The 22177-nt window shown below is 35.8% G+C and overlaps 2 protein-coding genes across 2 annotated transcripts; one reads left to right on the forward strand and one right to left on the reverse strand.

Annotated features, from left to right (window-relative positions):
• The first annotated feature begins 327 nt into the window (after positions 1 to 327).
• Positions 328 to 6042, forward strand: LOC127156589 (histone H3). The gene is made up of 3 exons (XM_051099540.1): positions 328 to 948; positions 4689 to 4765; positions 5870 to 6042. The coding sequence occupies exon 1, from the start codon at positions 419 to 421 to the stop codon at positions 827 to 829; it is 411 nt and encodes a 136-aa protein (XP_050955497.1). The 5' UTR covers positions 328 to 418; the 3' UTR covers positions 830 to 948; positions 4689 to 4765; positions 5870 to 6042.
• LOC127156557 (anoctamin-9) lies at positions 4210 to 20034 on the reverse strand. The gene is made up of 24 exons (XM_051099495.1): positions 19834 to 20034; positions 18267 to 18341; positions 17070 to 17192; positions 16595 to 16734; positions 15018 to 15067; positions 14821 to 14888; positions 14487 to 14566; positions 14224 to 14358; positions 13955 to 14048; positions 11525 to 11585; positions 11366 to 11448; positions 10635 to 10739; positions 10353 to 10520; positions 9682 to 9718; positions 9461 to 9572; positions 9187 to 9244; positions 8971 to 9068; positions 8242 to 8438; positions 6454 to 6606; positions 5342 to 5489; positions 5130 to 5252; positions 4869 to 4962; positions 4630 to 4742; positions 4210 to 4522 (listed from the first exon to the last, which is right to left on the reverse strand). The coding sequence occupies exons 1-24, from the start codon at positions 19864 to 19866 to the stop codon at positions 4426 to 4428; spliced, it is 2445 nt and encodes an 814-aa protein (XP_050955452.1). The 5' UTR covers positions 19867 to 20034; the 3' UTR covers positions 4210 to 4425.
• Positions 20035 to 22177: the final 2143 nt, after the last annotated feature.

Here is a 22177-nt window from a genome sequence, read left to right on the forward strand (position 1 = left end):
ATATACTGAATATTCTAATGATTGAATATTGTATATAATATATATTGAATATTGCAATGTATTGTTATTGTAATAATTGAACACAAACCATATCTGATAATAATAATAAAATGGCATTGGGATTTTAAATATATTTATATATAGAGAGAGAAAGGGGTCGCGCTCTTATTTTATGCATTGAACAGGAAACGGAACGTTTTTTAAACCTTTTTGAGCGGGAAAAGCAGGCCATTGTCACTGGTTTAAAAACAGGAAGCCCATAGCCATTGGCCGGAAAGGTCACGTGATGTTGCGACGTAAACACAATAGCCAATCAAATGCCTCTACAACCACACGGAGCGTAATGCAGGAACAGTATAAATAGCTGCTGTTTAGAATAAGACGTTATTGTGCTTTAGAAGACCACTTCGTTGAGAAAATGGCAAGAACCAAACAAACCGCCCGTAAATCCACCGGTGGCAAAGCCCCGAGGAAGCAGCTCGCCACCAAAGCCGCCCGTAAGAGCGCTCCAGCCACCGGCGGCGTCAAGAAGCCTCATCGTTACAGGCCGGGTACCGTGGCTCTGCGAGAGATCCGTCGCTACCAGAAATCCACCGAGCTGCTGATTCGCAAACTGCCCTTCCAGCGTCTGGTCCGAGAAATCGCTCAAGATTTCAAGACTGATCTGCGCTTCCAGAGCTCCGCTGTCATGGCCCTGCAGGAGGCCAGTGAGGCTTACTTGGTCGGTCTGTTTGAAGACACCAACTTGTGCGCCATCCACGCCAAGAGAGTGACCATCATGCCCAAAGATATTCAGCTGGCCCGCCGCATTCGTGGAGAGCGCGCTTAAACTTATTGCTGGTGCACACCGTAGACCCCAAAGGCTCTTTTAAGAGCCACTCAAATTTTCACATTAAGAGCTTCAAATCGGTTTACAGCTTCGTAGGCGATGTGTTGTCAGAAAAGGGCGTAAGTACCTATCTACCTACCTATTTATTTATTTATCTATCTATTTATTTGTGAGGTTACTTTTCTTAGTTGCAGATTAAATTAATTTCTGGTCCCCTGCTCAGTTGCTCCATTTGCTTTTCAGTCAGTGTTTTGGTGAAACGGCTGTTTTAGATAATGTCATATGAAACGTAATGTTTTATGATGAAGTGTAAGAGATTCTCACTTAATGTGTGTGTGTGTGTGTGTGTGTATGAGAGACAGAATCTTATCACTAATTGGTATGTAGTAATAAGTAAAACTTCATTCTGATTATGAAACCGCTGAGAATGATCAACTGCTGCCATCTGGAGGCCAGACGTCAAAAAAGCTGTATTCGAACGTGTTTGTTTAATTTTGGTTAAATTGTTGGTTTACTGTGCACGGTACCTTTATTTATCTTTATTTATGCAAAATTATTATTTTAATATTTAAGTGGAGACCTTAACCATTGTAGTGCACGGTAAAAATTTAAAACAACAAATTGAAACATATGAAAAATATTCCCTAAAGTTATCAGAAACAAACTTGCTATGCGAATTTAGTTAGATTAACTGGTACTTGTCACAAGACATATGTAAGTCGCTTTGGATTCTTTGATTACATGTAAATGTAAACCATTTAATGTCAAGTAATTAAAGTAGCTGTACCTTAGAGAATTAATACTGCCATGTATATTTAAAAAAAAAAAAAAAAAAAATTCTTCAGGTGCACAAAATCTAATGTGTTGGTTTATTTGTTGTAATATGGAGTACTCACAAAAAATGGGATATGTTGTGTGTATTAAATTTGACATCAAAGACTAACTGGGAGGTATGAAATATTACTGAAAATCTACTGACAAATCTAGCAAAAAGAGGGACAACTCGCACTGAGAAAATATATTAAGTTCTGCTGTCTCTACACAAAATCACTGGTGGAACAAACCTGGCCACTGTTATAAATAAATAATTGATGCATACCATTCTTTTATATGTTTTACATATAGTATTGCACTGCTGCTAAATTAAAATGAGGTCAAGATGTGACTTTAATTGATTTTATTAAATTACATTTTGACAGAATAGAAATAACAGTGCCTTCATTACCTTCATACATTTTTTTTTAAACAAAATATTTTAATTTATATTCAGGTAATTTATCATGAACACAATACATATTTTATACTGTATATGCATTTTATATTAAAAAAAATGGTTTACATACTAGAAAAATACAAAATTGTATACAATGTGTGCAACTAACAAAGTTTACCGAAATATTTACATTTCCATATTTACACTACCTCAGGTTTGGGGTCAATACAATTGATTGATTTATTTGAAATAAATTAATACTTTATTCAGCAAAGATGCATTAAATTAATCCAAAAATGACTGTAAAGACTTTTACATTGTTGCACTGTCACTGAAGACTAGAGTAATGATGCTGGAAATGCAGTTTGCCAGCAGGAATAAAGTACATTTTAAAATGTATTAAAATAGAAGAAAGTAAATTTAAAATGTAACAATATTTCACAATTTTACTGTATTTTAGTGACAATTTGACATCACTTGGTGATGCTTTTACTGTATCTTAATCTAATAAATGTAGCCTTGGTGAGTAGAAGGTATTCCTTTAAAAAAAAAAAAACTCCCAAAACCTTTGAGCATTTTTGTGTGTGTGTGTGTGTGTGTGTGTGTGTGTGTGTGTGTGTGTGTGTGTGTGTGTGTGTGTATATACAGTTGGTACGGAAAGTACTCAGACTCCCTTAAATTTTTCAGTCTTTGTTATATTGCAGCCATTTGCTAAAATCATTTAAGTTCATTTTTTTCCTCATTAATGTACACACAGCACCCCATATTGACAGAAAAACACAGAATTGTTGACATTTTTGCAGATTTATTTAAAAAGAAAAACTGAAATATCACATGGTCCTAAGTATTCAGACCCTTTGCTCAGTATTTAGTAGAAGCACCCTTTTGACCTAATACAGCCATGACTCTTTTTGGGAAAGATGCAACAAGTTTTTCACACCTGGATTTGGGGATCCTCTGCCATTCCTCCTTGCAGATCCTCTCCAGTTCTGTCAGGTTGGATGGTAAACGTTGGTGGACAGCCATTTTTAAGTCTCTCCAGAGATGCTCAATTGGGTTTAAGTCAGGGCTCTGGCTGGGCCATTCAAGAACAGTCACAGAGTTGTTGTGAAGCCACTCCTTCGTTATTTTAGCTGTGTGCTTAGGGTCATTGTCTTGTTGGAAGGTACAGCCCAGTCTGAGGTCCTGAGCACTCTGGAGAAGGTTTTCGTCCAGGATATCCCTGTACTTGGCCGCATTCATCTTTCCCTCGATTGCAACCAGTCGTCCTGTTCCTGCAGCTGAAAAACACCCCCACAGGTTCTATCTCAAGTTCTATCTTGGTCTCATCAGACCAGAGAATCTTATTTCTCACCATCTTGGAGTCCTTCAGGCGTTTTTTTCATGTGTCTTGCACTGAGGAGAGGCTTCCGTCGGGCCACTCTGCCATAAAGCCCCGACTGGTGGAGGGCTGCAGTTATGGTTGACTTTCTACAACTTTCTCCCATCTCTCAACTGCATCTCTGGAGCTCAGCCACAGTGATCTTTGGGTTCTTCTTTACCTCTCTCACCAAGGCTCTTCTCCCCCGATAGCTCAGTTTGGCCGGATGGCCAGCTCTAGGAAGAGTTCTGGTCGTCCCAAACGTCTTCCATTTAAGGATTATGCTCTTAGGAACCTTAAGTGCAGCAGAAATTTTTTTGTAACCTTGGCCAGATCTGTGCCTTGCCACAATTCTGTCTCTGAGCTCTTCAGGCAGTTCCTTTGACCTCTTGATTCTCATTTGCTCTGACATGCACTGTGAGCTGTAAGGTCTTATATAGACAGGTGTGTGGCTTTCCTAATCAAGTCCAATCAGTATAATCAAACACAGCTGGACTCAAATGAAGGTGTAGAACCATCTCAAGGATGATCAGAAGAAATGGACAGCACCTGAGTTAAATATATGAGTGTCACAGCAAAGGGTCTGAATACTTAGGACCATGTGATATTTCAGTTTTTCTTTTTTAATAAATCTGCAAAAATGTCAACAATTCTGTGTTTTCTGTCAATATGGGGTGCTGTGTGTCCATTAATAAGAAAAAAAAAAAAAAAGAACTTAAATGATTTTAGCAAATGGCTGCAATATAACAAAGAGTGAAAAATTTAAGGGGGTCTGAATACTTTCCGTACCCACTGTATATATATATATATATATATATATATGTGTGTGTGTGTGTGTGTGTGTGTGTGCGTGCGTTTCTTTGTATATATGTTACACAAAACTGATCTATCAAGCAGTCATTAATCCACAAATTGTAATAATTAAAAATGTGACCACCCTTTAAAATGTAAAACCTTTCAATAAGGTAACTACCAACAGTCAAAATTCAGAGGCTTCTAGAATCTTGTTTTACCTCATTTGTTTCACATACTATTTAGCTTATTTGCTTTTTTCTGTTTAGAGGATCTTTTTGCATTACCATTCTCATGAAGTTTAGTAAAATTGTCCTGTTTTCGAGCTCTGAAAAAAAGACAATTAAAATTCATGAAATATTTACTCTATTTACAATCTTAATGCACATTTGTGGTTCTATGGTGTGTAAACTTTTGTTAGCTCTTGTTACTGACCTCAGTTCTTCCTTAAGCCTCCTGAGTTTATCATACAGTCTTTCATTTCTCACATCCAGGGGTGAGTTAGGGACAAACCAGCTTGCTACACACTTAAAGATCACCACTACATGCTGGGCAGAAAGAGAGTGAGACGGTAAGTGAGCAATAGCATATATTATTAATCTTAGTATAATTACTCTGTATGTTAAATGCTGTCCTTACATTCTGTATGTATGAGATGTATGTACTGTATGTACCTCAAACAAAATGATGAAGACTAATCGTGCTGCCAGAATGACCCAAAACTGATTAGTTAAACTAAAGTCTTCATTACTTCTGTAGTCTCTGTAGCTGAAATAAAAACAGGACAAATTTACAGCCTTGATTTTGAAAATATTTTTGTTAAATTACACAGCATCTAAAATGTGCAGAAAATACTAATTAATAAGAGAAAAAAAGATCAAAATCCACATAGATAGATAGATAGATAGATAGATAAGAAGGGTTAATAACACTACCTGCAGTGTGTCACATTTATGCCACTGTACGTGACCATTTGATCACTTTTGAAATCTCCCCTAACTTTCTCGTCACTTATATTAGCAATGGATAGAGTGTTGTTTATGTATCCAACCATACAACTAGAAAAATACAAAGAAGATTAAAAGAAATACTTGTACTGCTGCAAATATATTGATTGCACGGGTGTGAAAAATCAAGTCCAACTCACTTAATGCCAGTAGCACTGCCACTGGCACACGGCCCATATAAGTACTGGTAAACCAGACGTGGAATGAAATCAGAAGATATGCCGATGACAAGTCCATTAGCAATGACCGCAAGAACACCAATCGCCTCAAGCACATCCGTCCAAACACCTGAAATCATAAAAAAGAGTCTTTTTTTTTTTTCCATGACCATTTTCCATCCTCTCTTGATATTTGCTGCAATACTTCAATATCAAGTCTATCCGCCAAGCTACATTTTATTTTGACAGATTCATAAAATAATCTGCACTGAAGTTTGCTGTTTAAACTGATAAAACCAACTAAGCATAAATAAATATGGCAGACAGGATGTTCAGCTAATTATGGCATAATTGGTATCGATGTTTTCAGCATAACCAACGGAATCTATCAAGACTGTTCACATGATAAGAGGCAAAACTGTTTATAAGCTACAGTATTAGCATTTTTTGAAATTTCATTATTAATGCTTAATTGCGTCATATTAATGGTTTATCACTTTTGACCAACAGGTGGCGCTGAAGTTTTCGACATAAATCAAAATAGCAGGCAGAAAGTTTAGCCAATTATGTCAATGTTCTTGGAATGACCCAATGAATCTATCAAGACAAGTCTTATTTTTTTAAAATGTCATTATAATTTTTGACCACGAGGTGGTGCTGCCACAAAACTTTTTTTGGTTACATTCAGGGCATGATGCCGAAGACACATAGCAAGTTTCGTAATGGTACACTGATGCATTTGTAAAATATACACATTTTTGCACAAAATTAAAAATGGCTGATGCTCAAAATGGAATTTATTTATTATTATTTTTTTTTATGACATATAAATTACATCTTAGGGATTCAGTGATGTATTCAAATCATCCTGAACAAAGAAATCATTAGTTTCAAGCTCTTACAGTTCAAAAGTTAGCACAAATGTGAGTAGCACAAAGAATGCAAATTTGGCAAGTGCTGGCGCAAGTTAGAGATTCTAAATTTGGTGTGGTGATTGTTCAGACTGTCCTCTACCTGTGTGTCAAATTTCAGAACTATACAACTTCCTCTATATTTCCTCAGAACGAGAATCTTTTTGCAGAACATTCTCTCACCAATATCATTGGCCTTCGTCGGCACTAGTCTGCGCTCAAGGCTGACCATCTTAATGGCATCCAATCGGATCTCAATGATGTTGTTTAGAAGAGCCAATAATGGAGCCAAAGGAAATGCCGCTACAAATATAGTTGTGAAACTGAACTGGATCACTGGGGAGAGAAAAAAAAAAGGACCATGCAAAATTCAGATATCTGTGTTTTAAAGAAAACAAGAGACTTGTAATAAAAGATTCCATCCAAATCTCTGAGTGGATGTTAGCATGTAACTACAGTCATGGCCAAAAATATCCTTGCAATTCTGTCAGAAAATGCACCCTTCTCTCAGAAAACTGTTGCAGTTGCAAATGTTTTGGTACTCACATGTTATTTATTTATTTGCATTGGAACAACAACAACAAACAGAGAAGAAAATGCAAATCTGAGAAAATCCAATTCCACACAGAACCCCAAAAAATGCACTGGACAAAATTATTGGTACCCTTAACTTAATATTTGGTAGCACCCCCTTTGGTAAAAATAACTGAAATCAGTCGCTTCCTGTAACCATGAATGAGTTTCTTACACCTCTCTACTGGAATTTTGGACCACTCTTTTTTTTTGCAAACTGCTCCAGGTCATTCAGATTTGAAGGATCCTTCTTCCAACTGCTGTTTTGAGATCTCTCCACAGGTGCTCTATGGGATTCAGATCTGGACTCATTGCTGGCCATTTCTGAACTCTCCAGCACTTTGTTTGTAACCATTTCTGAGTGCTTTTTTAATTGTCCTGCTGGAAGACCCATGACCTCTGGTGGAGACGCAGCTTTCTGACACTGGCCAGTACGTTGCGCCCCAAAATTCTTTGGTAATCATCAGATTTCATGATACCGTTCACACAGTCAAGGCATCCAGTGCCAGAAGCAGCAAAGCAACCCCAAAACATCCTTCACCATGTTTGACTGTAGGGACTGTGTTCTTTTCTTTGAAGGCCTCATTTCTTTTTCTGTAAACAGTGCCATGATGTCCTTTACCAAAAAGCTCTACTTTTGTCTCATCTGTCCACAGTACATTCTTCCAGAAGGACTGTGTTTTTTTTATCCACCATTCAAACAATCTTTCATTGTAATTTTTCATTAATTTTGCTCTTCTGTCCACGTCCAGTGAGGTCAGCTACAATGCCATGGGCTGTAAACCTCTTGATGATATTGCACACAGTGGACACAGGAACATTAAGATCTCTGGAGATGGACTTGTAGCCTTGAGATTGTCCATGTTTTTCCACAATTTTTTTTCTCTCAAATCCACAGACAGCTCTTTACACTTCTTTCTTTTCTCCATGCTCAGTGTGACACACAACACAAAGGTTGAGTCAACTTTTCTCCATTTTAACTGGTTGCACGTGTGATTACTATATTGCCCACACCTGTTACTTGCCACAGGTGTGTCTAAATACAAATTACAGGAGCATCACATGCTTGAAAAACTATTATTTCTTACAATTTCGACAAGGTGCCAATAATTTTGTCCAGTCCATTTTTGAGTTCTGTGTGAAACTTATCAAGTTTGACTTTTCTTCTCTGTTTTTCTGTGTTGTTGCAGTGCAAACAAAAACAATAAGCATGTGAGTATCAAAAGATCTGCAATTGGAAAAATTGTCTGACAGAATTGCAAGGGTGCCTAGTATATTTGGCCATGACTGTATATGGTAGTTGGAGGGGTGGGTTTTACTGGCCCACATCAAAAGAGCCCACCTCCAGGTCCAAAAAAATGACAATTGAATTTTCAATTATATTTTCAAGATTTGTACCCATTTCCAAGAACTCATTAAAGAGGCTGAAGCGATCGGTTTGAATCAGGCTGTAGTTTCTGTGGAGGTCTTCAAGTTTGCAGTTCTCACAGAGTTCAGATCCTTCCTTGGCATTCATACACTCCTTCTTATAGCATTTGAAACACCTTCTCCTAAACTTCTGTGTCTTTTTTCTCTTCAACCACCGACTAAACCAGCTGTGGAAAGAAGGTAAAAAAAGGTGTTTATTTTCTGTCATACATTTACTCTGCGTTATACAAATGTTATACAGCAGCTTAAAATAGAGACGGGAATCTGCATGATACTCATTAAGATTTAATAAATAATAAATATAAATATAAAATAAAATAATATAATAAAATATGTATTATAATAACACCATGTTCCAAATCATTGTTTATCTTTAACTACTCATTATCATAGGACAAGCTAGTCAGTAATTTAACTGATTTAAGCCTCAGAAGTCTTAAGTATGCATGAAACAGTGCAAGCGCTGTGTCCGGTTCACTAAACTTATGAGTTTGATGTCTTTTTGACCAATTCATTGATAAGACTACACATGTACTGTTGCTTTTTGTTATAACAAATGAGAATAAACGTGTAGTAGCTTGTAATATCTTGTTTTGACAAAATATGGCTTCAGTTTTGAATAAGTTATTGTTTCCCAATCCCAGTATTAAATAATGAAAAGCAGATCCCACACAAATCAAATAAAAAAGTTCCACTTACGGACCAGCATATTCAAAGATATTGTTGAAGGTCTGTTTAAGTACCATGATAATAGACATCTGAATGAACAAATCTGTGAGGCAGCCACTTGGGTGACACTAAATTGAAAAGAATGTAATATTCCATACAAAATTAGCATGAAAAGGTGAAACACAGAACATAGTAGTGCACTTGTTTGTTTATAGCACACTGTAGAGAAAATTATAATGGCCACACCTCCTCCAGCCTCCATTTGCCAGATATCCTCACATACCCTCCAGGATGACCATTGATCCTAAAATTAATGTTCAATGCTAAGTATTACTTTGCTCTTTGCTTACAGTAAAGTTTTAGTTTAGTAAAATTGAGATAAATCAAGAGAAAATACGTTATAAAGACATGGGGTAATCATTTAACATGGCTATACATGTACATGTATATAGTGAAGGCTGTTTTAATATAATATAATATAATATACAATGTAATATATTATATAAATTGTCCAGGCTACCTTCCCAGAAAGAACGCTGTGTATATGAGAGAGGAGAACATTGTAAAGAACTGGAATATGAACATCTTGACTGTGAAACTCCTTTCAGTGGCAGTATGGGAATGCTTATTCTCTGTAAGCAGAAAAAGAAAGCAGTATATGTTTTATATTATGAAAAAAAGAAAGGTTTACAATCGAAATGTCTGATAATTAAAGCCACAAGCCCTCCCTGTTCCACTGACCTATTTCACTCAGCTTCATGGCTACTGTACAATTGACCTGTATAAAACAATTATACATGGTTACAACTGTTGATATCATAAGCTAAAACAGACAAAGAGAACAAAAACTGAAAAAAAAAAAAATATTGAAATAAATAAATTTGGCAAACAGAGTGGAAAAAAGGTCTGTTTTTAACATAAACTACAGTTTGTATTTATTTCACAATTTTAATTAAAATGGATTATTTTACCCAATTTGTTATAAAATTGTGTGCTGTGCTTTTTATGAGTATTAGAGGTTTTGGAATATCGATATATATTTCTAAAATGATCTCTATGACAGAAACAAACATCAGATTAATCTTTAAGATTGAAAGTGCAAAAATGATAATATATGTCAAATGATTAAGACTTCATTAAATCGTTCATTTCTATGTTTCAAAACCGGGTAAGTTGCTTAACATCACAAAAAGCTGCTTATAATTTAGTTTGATGCTAGCATGCCACAAAACTAACAACACAGTACTCTAATACTCATTAAAAGTACAGCACACAATTTTATTTTATAAACTGGGTAAAATATCTATTTTTAACAATTTTAGGGTAATTAAACCTGTAAAATAAATAATATTTTAAGTTAAGAACAGACCTTTCTTCTCTGACAGATAGTGGGAGGTTTGTGGAGTTTTTACCCGAGTCATGACGGTGATAGTGATGTAGTGAAGCACGGCTCCAAGCATCACGCCAACTGTTTGCGAATTCTCAGTAATGACCGGCCAAGTACTGTTTTCGGCCAGCAGCACAGTAGCGATCACTCGACACACAACCAGGACATGGGTCAAACCAATGATGACCAGCAACTGATGACACATCACCACAGATAAACGCCATCAAAGCCAGTTAGCCGTGCATATATGAATTCTATATTTTTTATGAGAGTAACATCACATTTACACACGCCTTCAGTTTCTTACCATGAGTGTGACTAAAACCAGTACCATAGTGGAGCACAGATAAGAGTGCCTGTGCATCTTGGGTTCACACTGTGGATTATTAACAATCTCCATAATTAACTCCTCCTGCATGACACAAGCACATACACAAGATATGATGCTGCATCATCAAATTGATGCAACGTTGGAACTTTATTATTTTCAGTTGTTTGCCTAATGCATTAGATTAAAATGCATTTAATTATTATCATACATTTGAAAATATTTTTTTAGAAATGACTATACAGTATATATATTTTACTTTCATAAATAGCACCTAACCAACCCCTATCCTAAACTTAACCAAATTTGCAACAGGCAGTATTATAAAGAATCTGTGTCGCATTCCAAGACTTTTCAGTCTATACAATATCAATATCTCTGAAAGGTTTTAATGGCAGAAAATGATCCTGCTCCATTTATGCAGGCAATGCTGTTCTAAATCAATAGTTGTCCTGAGCGCTTTTTTAAACGCCACCACCTGCGTCTTTTTCTGCAGCTTTTCTGAAAAAAATGCCCTATGTCAAGCTCCTTTTCGACAGCTGACCAATGACAAGCCATTAACAGGACCTGATTTTTTTTTTTTTTTTTTTTTTTTTTTACTAAAAAGAGCCCTTGTCAACTTTTTCTTGTCAAAAAAGATGCCAAGTGTGAACTTAGCCTTAAAAAGCATAAAATGTAGTTAATGGTGACAGACTGTTACTTGGTCATACCTCTTCCTCACTCCAGTCAAAGACCTTCCATGCAGACACGTAAGACGATCTGTGGCGCTTCCAGAACTCCAGAAACACAGTGGCTGTGAAGAAGACATTAACATCTGACATAGTACTGACTCAGTCAAACTCAAATGCGGTTAGAGCTGTTGAACTTACCCCACACTGCCATGAACATGGCGAATGCCACTGTTCCCTCATTATCAAACAGAAGGCTCACCTGCACGTGTGACCCAAAAGACACAGTGTCAGCACATATTACAATTTTTTAACCTTTCTTTTAGGGCCCAGTTAAAGGAGAAGTCCACTTCCAGAACAAACATTTACAGATAATGTACTCACCCCCTTGTCATCCAAGATGTTTCTTTCCTCAGTTGTAAAGAAATTATGTTTTTTTGAAGAAAACATTTCAGGATTTTTCTCCATATAATGGACTAATATGGTGCCGCGACAATTTATAAACTTTTTTAATGTCAAACACTCGTCTTGCTCTGCCTGAACTTTTTTTCCGGTTTATGACAGTTAGTGTATGTCGAAAAACTCCCATCTCATGTTCTCTCTCAACTTCAAAATCGCCCTATATCGCTGTTTTATCTTGTTTGTTAAGGGTGTTTGATCTTCTTTGCATGTTCACTTTGCAAAGACGGTCGCTACTTCTGCAGCGATGTAGGATGATTCTGAATTGATTTTTGAAGTTGAGTGAGAAAATACGATCAGTTTTTTGACATACCCTAACTGTCTTGAGCCAGAATACACAGAGTTTCAGGCAGAGCAAGACAAGACGAGCGTTTGAGATTAAAAGTATTTAATTTTTTTTTTTTTTTTTAATGAAAATGACCAATCGTTTCACTAGATAAGACCTTCTTCGGGATCGTTTACAACCACATTTGGGATCATTTGAAGCCACATTTAAACTGTATTTCGGAAGTTCAAACTCGGGGCACCATATCAGTCCATTATATAGATAAAAATGCTGAAATGTTTCTGTACGACTGAAGCAAGAAAGACATGAACATCTTGGATGACAAGGGGGTAAGAATATTATCTGTAAATCTTTGTTCTGGAAGTGGACTTTTCCTTTAACAGGGAACTTCAGCAGAACTTTCGGTACTATTCTGACAAGATCCTCTCAAAGATGTGAACAAATGTTCTTCCAATAACGCTAATAGAAAGTTCAAAGTAATCTGTTCTGAAAACATCAACCCCCCAAATAATTGTATACATTAAAATATCCGTCTAACATTTTTAAAAATGTTAATGGAACACTCCACTTTGAAAATAGGCTCATTTTCCAACTCCCCCTAAACATTTGAGTTTTACCATTTTCAAATCCATTCAGTCGATCTCCAGGTCTGGCAGTAGCACTTTCAGCATAACTTAGCATAGATCATTGAATATGATTAGACTGTTAGCATCTTGCTCAAAAATGACCAAAGAGTTTCGATATTTCTCCTATTTAAAACTTGTCTCTTCTGTAGTTACATCGTGTACAAAGATGGACGAAAATGCAAAGTTGTGATTTTCTAGGTCAGTATGGCTAGGAACTATACTCTCATTTCACCGTAATAATCAGGGAACTTTGCTGCCTTACCACGGGTGCAACAGGTGAAATGATATTACGCAGCCGTTAACTCTGCTGGCTGCAACTCTGCATCTACACAAACTTAGTGCTGGTCACTTTCAGGTGCTGCGTTATATTATTGCGCCTGTTGTACCTATGCTAAAATCGGCTGAATGGATTTGAAAACGGTAAAACTCAACTGTTTAACTTTAGGGGAGCCCTCCTCCTTCCCCAGTTCCACCTGTATAGACCTACTACGGGGTGAATCATGTATGTTGTACACGGGGGTTACTGCATATATGTGACCCTGGACCACAAAACCAGTCATAAGGGTAAACTTATTTAATTGAGATTTATACATCATCTGAAAGCTGAATAAATAGGTTTTTCATTGATGTGTGGTTTGTTGGGATAGGACACTTTTAAAGTTGTCCAAAGGAAGTTCTTTGCAATCCGTATTACTAATCAAGAATTACGTTTTGATATATTTATGGTGGGAAATTTACAAAACATCACACAACAAATCAATAACTTTGACCCATACAACTTACTGTTGCTATTGCTACAAATATACTTGTGCTACTTATGACTTCCAAAGGTCACATGTTATATGTGCAGCAACAGTATTGGCAGTAACAAGTCTCAGTACTTGCTCTGCCGCAGCAGTGTAGAAAATCTATGGCACCAAGACCAAACACATTAACATTGCCATGTATGTTATCATGTTAAACTCTCACAGAGTCTTCATGACAGAAATGCTGTAGCACTACCAAAAAATAATTATCCTAACCTTTATCCCTATAGCAAAATAGTTGGCCAGACAGTAAATCATCTTTTCTGAATAGTTAAAATATTGGACAAAACTTACTTGCATTGCAACATTAATCAATGTGTTAAAGCCCAATGTAGCACATGTGAAATGGCCTTGAGTGCTTCTTATAAGAGGGTGACTGATTCATGTTATATTGCATATGTATGGGCAATGTGTAATGTAAGTGTGTCATCAGTAAACTGAAAAAGTACAGTACCTTTGCATACATGCAGGTGTCAGAAAGCTCCCACACTTTGCACGTATTATCGCACAACGGGCACATAATTACATTCGACTGGCACACCTCCTTTCTGCGTACACAGAAACACACATACACACACACTAGCTTGTTTTACTTTACGACCCATATTTTACATTGGATATCAAATGGCAATCCAAAACTTTTTGTTTTGGCCTACTGGACAAAAGACAGCAAAGACGTTTGTAACAACACACACTGAAGTTTATTAATATTAGGTTACTCACATTAGAGGACTTGTGTTGTAGAAGGCCAGGCCGTACAGGAACACTATGAGACCAATTACTGAAGCAGGAATCAAGAGAAATGTGTACCAACCCAGCCATAGGAAATACAGAGCCACCTTCTCACCAAGGTAGTTTCTGACAACACACACAATAAATTTATCAAGAAAACTTCAAATACACTTTCAGATTATACCACAATGAGTGTAAGTCTATAAGAACATGAGTAATGATGAACAAAATTAGAAAATAAAAATAAAAATCACCTGACGTTAGTTATGGGTTGACCCTTGAAACAAGCAGACCATCGAGCCCAGCTCTGCTTCAGTTCTTTCTGCTCCCTTTTCTAGAATTAAAAGGGCACAAATAAATGTTTTTTTTTTTTTTTGTTGTTGTTGTTTTTTTTCCCGCACATGTAACTCTGCTTATTGTATGTTTGCAATCCAATACTCCTTGTGACCTGTAGTGCTCTGAGTAAAACATATACATTGATACATGTATAATTATCACCATGGCATACAGTTACATTTCAATATAATGAATCTGCAGTGTGGACCTGTATGGCAGGTGTAGAAAAATGCAAATAAAATAAAAGCAAACCTCATGTAAACAAAAGTGAGTCTCAAAAACATTTTTTTTCATGAGATCCGGCAGATATTCTGAAACACCTAAGAGAGAGGTAAAGCAAGAGAATGCATTATGCAATTGACAATTACATGAAGGCTGAGATAATATAGTGATGTAATATAATGCAATGTGCAATGAATGTGCAATCCAGCAATCAAACTGTTACTCACCCTCTGAATTAATGCATGTGTGATGCAGAATGAAATCAACAATACGAATCCTGAAACAAACATCAAAGCCTCTGCTTTATTTGTGTACAACACAGTTTCACAATGCAAACCGTGACTATGGCAACTTTCTTCACTGCATTATGTAAATAGAGAATAGGGCATTGCTGTGCTGTTGCTAAAGTGTTTTGGATTATTGTGTACATGCCTATACAGTCCATCCGTCAAATTACGTGTAACTGGTGATTTTTTACCAGTTGTATTGTCCACCAAGCTAAAATTATAGAACACTTAGAAAAATATAAGCTCACATCTCCTTTACAGGATGAGTTACACACCAAAGTGAATAAGAAATTTTGTTTGTCAGCTGTTTAACTGGACTTGGATAAAGAATCTCTTTTTATAGGTGATATTAAAAACATGTTTGATCTGAACAACTTTTGTTCCTATTTTTCCACTACTAGTTTGTTTTCTAGGTTACTCACTGATTAATTGATTATGTTCACCTGCCCCTGCTTGTTTGTTCCTTGCTGTAGCCCTCAGTTTGAGTTGTTCTTTGTCTGTTCTCATCTGTGTTTAGTTGGTTGCGTTTCTCCTGCGCTTACGCATGTTTGGCTGATTGTTAATACAAGTGGTAATTATTTTGGTAAGAGAAAAATATGACTCATGATAATGCAATAACATGCTCAGTATTAGGATTTTTCTGTAAAGACATTGTCATGATGTAATCATTATTGTACTTATTTTGATATTTAGGCAATTTAGAAAATTGCCATTTTAAGATAAGCCATTTTAAGATTTAAAACAACAACACCTGGTCATGACGTGATACTTTAACTTGAACTTAAATTAAATTGTTACTGCAAATAGAATATAATGAGGTGGTTGTTTTGCAAGAAGGTAGAGACAGTTCTGCTCATAACAGTAAATGGCTGATGGGAAAAGTGACAGGTACAAGAAAATTAGTGAAAAAAGCAAACGCACACAACGCGAGATGCAGAGAGATATCATGGAAAATGAAAAGACTCAAAAGGAAAAGCCTAAGGTTTTAAATATTTATTTAAATAAATACATAAATATTGTCCATGGTTTCAGAATTTGTTGTGGGTGAATGGGGTGGCCTGGATGAATATGAGATTTCCCAGCCTGAAATTTTGTCCCAGTCCGCCCCTGTTCTACATGGTGGTTGTTTAGCCTTGATACATTCATTAGCTAACAAATTAAATGTGAGTTATTTGTGTTAATGTGTCAATATGAAGTGAGGTCCAGTTACCAGCGTGACACTAAAACAGGTTGTAGTAATGGGTACTTTTTACTTCAGTACATGTCTGAGCCCATACTTCTTTACTTTAACTTAAGTAAAAAAGTGTAGTCAGTACTTCTACTTTTACCAGAGTATTTTTAAAGATGAGTATCTGTACTTCTACTTGAGTGAAGGATGTGTGTACTTTTGCCGTCTCTGCAACTGATGCTTATAGATTGTACTTATTAAAAACTTCAACTTTAGTGACTCCTGTGGCCTTCAAACATAGCCAGATAGCTGGATCTGTTTTGAGAGTGTGTTGGTGTAAACGTATTACCTTGTTGATTGAGGTATGGAACCCTGCTGCTCACAACTCCAGTTACAAGCGTCAGACACTTTCAAGAGGTACCGGTATGTCTCAAAAATCTTTTCTGGTGCTCTGATGCAATAAAACACCTTATCTTCATCTCTAAATTTCTAAAAAAAAAAAAAAAAAAAGAGATGTTATGAAGTTTTAAACTATAATTGTCATAATTCTACTATAATTCTAATGTTATATGTGTGGTAAGCACTGCCAAGTCTTGATAACTGAAATACAAACTGTATGAATGACCTTTACACATTCAGAAACATAGACAAGACCAATGTTTGAGCAATAGAACTGCAGTTTTACACTAAATTGTTTTGTCAGCAATTACGCAACTTTTTTCAACCCTCTTTATAGGGAAACAACAATTACTTACACTTTCATATCATAAAATGTAAAAAATTCCATTCACATGTCAAGACATTACAAAAAATACCTCACTTACTTGTACATTTAATTTCTTATTCCGTAAAATTTCAATGAAAGCTTTCTGTTTTCTGATCAAGTGGCTGTCCTCATCATCTGAGCTTTTGGCCACAAGAACATAGTCGAACGTCAAAGGAGGTTGCTGATGTTCAAAAGAAAAAAAGCAGTGTTAATAAATTATTATAATAGTATAAAAACCTTTCCACATCGTATCAGTTATTTTAAAAAGTACTGCGTAACCTTTCATACCATTGCACTGTCTTTCCTTTGTGTGTGTATATGCTACACAAAATTTAAACATGAAAAGTAGGGGCAAAAAGTGAGACCACACTGAAAATCTAGGCCCATATTCTTAAAGCTTCTAAGAATTTAAGAAAGCTCTGAAAGCTCCTAATATATATATATATATATGTGTATGTGTGTTTGTGTATTTTTTTAATTTTTAATTTTTATTTACCGTGCTGTTAATGTTGTACTTAACATATTTGATAGGAAATGAACAGCGACACATTAAGGTTCTGAAAGTGCTGTAATTGTTTGTGTGATGCTTATAGAATGTTGTAACAGACCCAGATCATCACTGCTGCATAGTTGCTTTTTTTTTCCAGTTGCCAAATATGTTAATGTAATTAATGATTACTTCCATTTCTGGCACTATGACATTTCTCTGCTGTTGGAGATGTTAGCATGTATTTAATAAAATCGTTCACAAACATGATCCCTGCAAAATCTAATGTGTAGCATCTTAATAACTCACTGACATGCATATTTCTTCTGCCTCTTCATGTTTTGTCAATTTTCTCCACTGCTAAAGAAACTCTTAAGCCTCTTAAATGTCTCGTTTAAGGGTTAAGATGCTTTCTGAATTACTTTTTTCTTTACTAGGACCTTTTCTTTAATTTTAAGAGGAAACACCCACATTTCTAAGAATTTTCTTAGAATTTTGTCTCTAGGAGCAACTCTTTGCTCTAAGATTTTTCATGAATACGGGCCCTGATTTGATTGTTTGTTAACTTTTAGAAGGATTTGGAATTTTGCAAAAGATGGAATTATGAAAATACTATTTGTAGTTGTTCCCTTTCTTTGTAATGAACCACAAAATATAGTCTTTGAAACATTCTCAAATCACACTGAAAAACATGCCTCATCAGATTTTGTTTACTGTGTGTCAATTACACTGAAGCCAACTATGAGCTGTGTGTGCTACAGGTCTTACCACTGGTGGCATAGATGGGTTTTCAACGCCATTCTCATTTACAACTCCGATGGTTTCCAAAAGGTCAATGCTCCCCTACAACAACACAACATATGCAGTTCAGAACGACAGCCTCATTTACAAGAGAAAAAGGTGTAAATGTAATATCACTATCATGTTCTTAACACAGTAACTCTGAGTGTAAAAAAAAAGAACACTGTGCAATGAGAAAAAGAATGTAAGATAAGATATCAAAGGCTATTTTTGGCATAGAAATGCCCTTTAGATCAGTATCAAACCTGTCCATTTACTTTTCAACCTGTTTTGACCTTGTGTTCTTCCTCTAATGACATAAAGCATGATCATCACACAGATGCAGCTCTGTGCACTTCATACCTACTGTAAAGTGAAATAAAAAAGAAAACATTTTGGAAAGTTCTAAAAAGCTCTGAGCAACCGCCAAGTTCTTCTTTCATTCTACTGAGTAATCTTTAAGCTTCTTGTGAAACTAGGACTGGCCAAGTAACCTTTCAAATAATTCTAAGAGCATGGCTGTGAATACCAGAAATACCTTCACACTGACTTATGTTATGAAGTCATGAGGGTTCTGCGTTGTTTCTCTCTCTTTTTTTTAACAGCTGTTGTAGATCACATACCTAGACAGAATCTGATTCTAGATACTCATTGAGTGTAGCTATCAATGCTGGCTTTCTTAAGGCAGCCCTTAAAATAGTCAGAAGAGCTCAGAGCTGCGTAAACGTCCCATACAAGCAGAGGTACTGCAACAATAGCAAATGTTTTGATTGGTAAGGGAAGACAACTGAGTGTTTTGTGTTACTCGGCATGACCTAAACACAGGTCGTATCACAGATACCGTGTCTATAGATACTGCTTCTCCATGACAGCTGCTGCGGACAACTTTACTTGAATTAAGTGACAACGTCACGCTATCAATCAAACCATTATCTTCACGATCTTCAACATTTTCATGGGTGAGTGGAAGTCTCTGTGGGTTTGGTTTTAGAGTTACTTCCCTTGCGATCACAACACTAGGTCCTCAATCTAGGGGCAATTTGCTTTATCTTTATCTATAATAAAACAATCTTCCTCTAAATCCACACACACACACACACACACACACCCCCCGTTGAAGACCTCAGTCTCAGAGCTCACAGCGAAACTCACTGTATGCATGAGCTTAATACTGCCTTGCTCACATTTAATTGTGTGCAAAAGATTTCTGTAATCATTTCATCCTTGTTACAAAGCAAAACAGAAAACTTAAGGTCACTCTTTGGTCTAGTGAATCAATATTATCATGTTATCAAGCAACTTTGTGGTTAGAACTATTAAAAAAAAAAAAAGTCAATTGCTTATGTACAGTATTTGCATTTTTAGTCAGACATCCTTCCTGCTCCTTAATGATTACAGGTACCTCATCTTTGAATCAGACACACAATTCTGCCTGTAAACTATAATGTCTTCATGCTTTTAGCGAAGCACTAAGAAACAGTTAACCGTAAGAGTCAAACACTAAGTAAGCAGTGACACTGACATTCAACCGCAAGAGGGTTGAAGTTCATCTCACCTGTCTCCGGTGGCTAATTTTTCGCATCATCATCTTCGGAGCTACAGGGGTTCAGTCCAGGTGTTTGACAGCTGCCAGATCACAGCCACTTGTCAGTTAAGATTCGCCATTACAAACCATCGAGTCCACACAAAAAATAATCTGAAACTGAATTAGACTTCCGCGCTGCGACAAGGAACTAAACAGCTATTGTTGGCTTCACTTGACGCTCTGGAATGTCGCCGGATTACTAGTGATGTCATGAAACGTGCGCTTACGTGTGATAACAAAACTCATCAGAGGAGCACAATAACCCAAACATCATAGAAGCACAACAACCTAAACAGATACGTCTAATATACGTCAATCAACATTTGAAGTGGATCAGAAAAGTTCATTAAAGTTGTCCAAAGACAAGAACGGGTATTGTTTTGGTTTTAGGACAACTTTGATGAAAGGTTTTAATCCACTTCAAATGTTGGCTACTCCCTGGTGAAAAAAACAGCATATGCTGGTAGGTATGTTTTGATACTGGGATGCTGGTTAGGTATGTTTTGATGCTGGTTTAAGTTGGTCCTTTGCTGGTTTAGGTTGGTCATAAACCAGCTAAGGACCATCTTAAACCAGCATCAAAACATATCTAACCAGCATCCCAGTATCAAAACATACCTACCAGCATATGCTTTTTTTTTCACCAGGGCTGTAGTTCACTTTTATCTTTTATAATAAAACAACAACGACAACAACAATTCTGCAAGTCACTACATACATACAATACATAAATAAATACATACAATTCCATCTGAAATGCACGTTCATATTGTAAACCCAAACTATAAATGCGAGTAACGTAAGTCCCATTCTCAATCTGCATGCACTTAAAAATTTTGCCAATAGGTGGAAGCATAAGCTCTGCAAAAAAAAAAAAAAAAAAAAAAAAAAAAAAAAAAAAAAGGTTTTGCAGCCACTGACTGAGCCAAGCACCGAAACTTGAGCCTAGAGGTTATACAAAAATTTGACTTTGTGTGAGTGTGGGTGTGTGTGTGTGCATGTTTGTGTGTTTATGAGGACACAAATTTGTATATCGACATGGGTATGACAGGTATTAGGGCCTACAATGTGAAGGTGATGTAAAAATGCACGAAGAAAAAAATGCTTGTGATGAATGTAAAAATGCACAAAGTTTTCTATGAGGCGTAGGTTTAGGAATAGGGTTAGTGTAGAGGGATAGAAAATATAGTGTGGACAGTAGGGTTAGAGTTAGGGTTATCCCCACAAGGATAGCAAACACGACATATGTGTGTGTGTGTGTGTGTGTGTGTGTGTGTTTATTTGTTTGCTTGCATGCTTATTTTTTTTTTTTTTTTTTTTTTTTTTTTTTTCGCTTGCTTGATTTTACATAACTATAGCAAAAACACTCTGATGCTTCCCCTTTCATTACACAGAAATGAATTATGGTTATTGTCATGAAAATGTTAAAGTGGCATGGATTGTGAACATTTTGTACCAGCTTAATTTTATTGTGTGTACACCTACTTAATATATTTATTAAAATTCAAGTTTACTTCAATAATTTGCATTAAACCCACGTGAATAGTTTTGTTGTTGTTGTTGTTGTTGTTGTTGTTGTTGTTGTTTTTTTTTTGTTTTTTTGTGGATCTGTAGTTCCCATCATCTTTGCAAGGGGCTGTATTAAAAATATATACATTAAGGGATTAAGTGTTATTTGTAAGTGTTTTCCACTAATGTTAGTGTTTAATGTTCAGTTAGCCTGTGTTGTACATTTAGAAAAGTTTCTGTAATGTTTTTGAATTAGCTGCTCTAATGTCAGTACATACACTGGTCTTTTCTTTCTTTTTTATGCATTGTGTATAATGATTATCAGAACTACCTCTTTAAACATAAAAATAATTAAACTTTAGTAAATTAATAGTAATAAGAAAATATGTTATCCTGCTTCAGAAAATGTATTTTGACAAATGTAGTAAACAATTGTAAAGTTGAACATACTAGATTGAATTAATTTGACCTAAACCAACTAAACTGTGTTGACCTAACAAAACAGATTTATTTCGAATGAATTAAATAATAATAATAATAATAATAATAATAATAAAAAAAGTTAAATTAAGTATATATATATATATATATAGGTTTTATATATATATATATTTTTTTTTTTTTTTTTTTTTTTTTTGCAGAAGCGTGGCCTAATTTTGTTACTCCTCAATATAAATGTCTTATAACTTAAGTTACCGGTTTGATGTTTCACTAGCTATCTAATTACGTCAGCTCAAATGACATATATCACAATCGCCTCTATAATCTTATGATTAAACATAAACCACTCTTGTCCTATTACTTT

The sequence above is a fragment of the Labeo rohita genome, chromosome 25 (genome assembly GCF_022985175.1).
Source record: "Labeo rohita strain BAU-BD-2019 chromosome 25, IGBB_LRoh.1.0, whole genome shotgun sequence".
In the NCBI taxonomy this organism is placed as follows: domain Eukaryota; kingdom Metazoa; phylum Chordata; class Actinopteri; order Cypriniformes; family Cyprinidae; genus Labeo; species Labeo rohita.

Coding starts and splice junctions, on each gene's coding strand:
- LOC127156589 (XM_051099540.1), top strand. CDS start 419: ATGGCAAGAACCAAACAAACCGCCCGTAAATCCACCGGTGGCAAAGCC.
- LOC127156557 (XM_051099495.1), bottom strand. CDS start 19,866: ATGATGATGCGAAAAATTAGCCACCGGAGACAG. Junction 10,521..10,634: donor TGGTTTTAGTCACACTCATG/GTAAGAAACTGA, acceptor ATGTGTCATCAG/TTGCTGGTCATCATTGGTTT. Junction 9,573..9,681: donor CATGAAGCTGAGTGAAATAG/GTCAGTGGAACA, acceptor TTCTGCTTACAG/AGAATAAGCATTCCCATACT.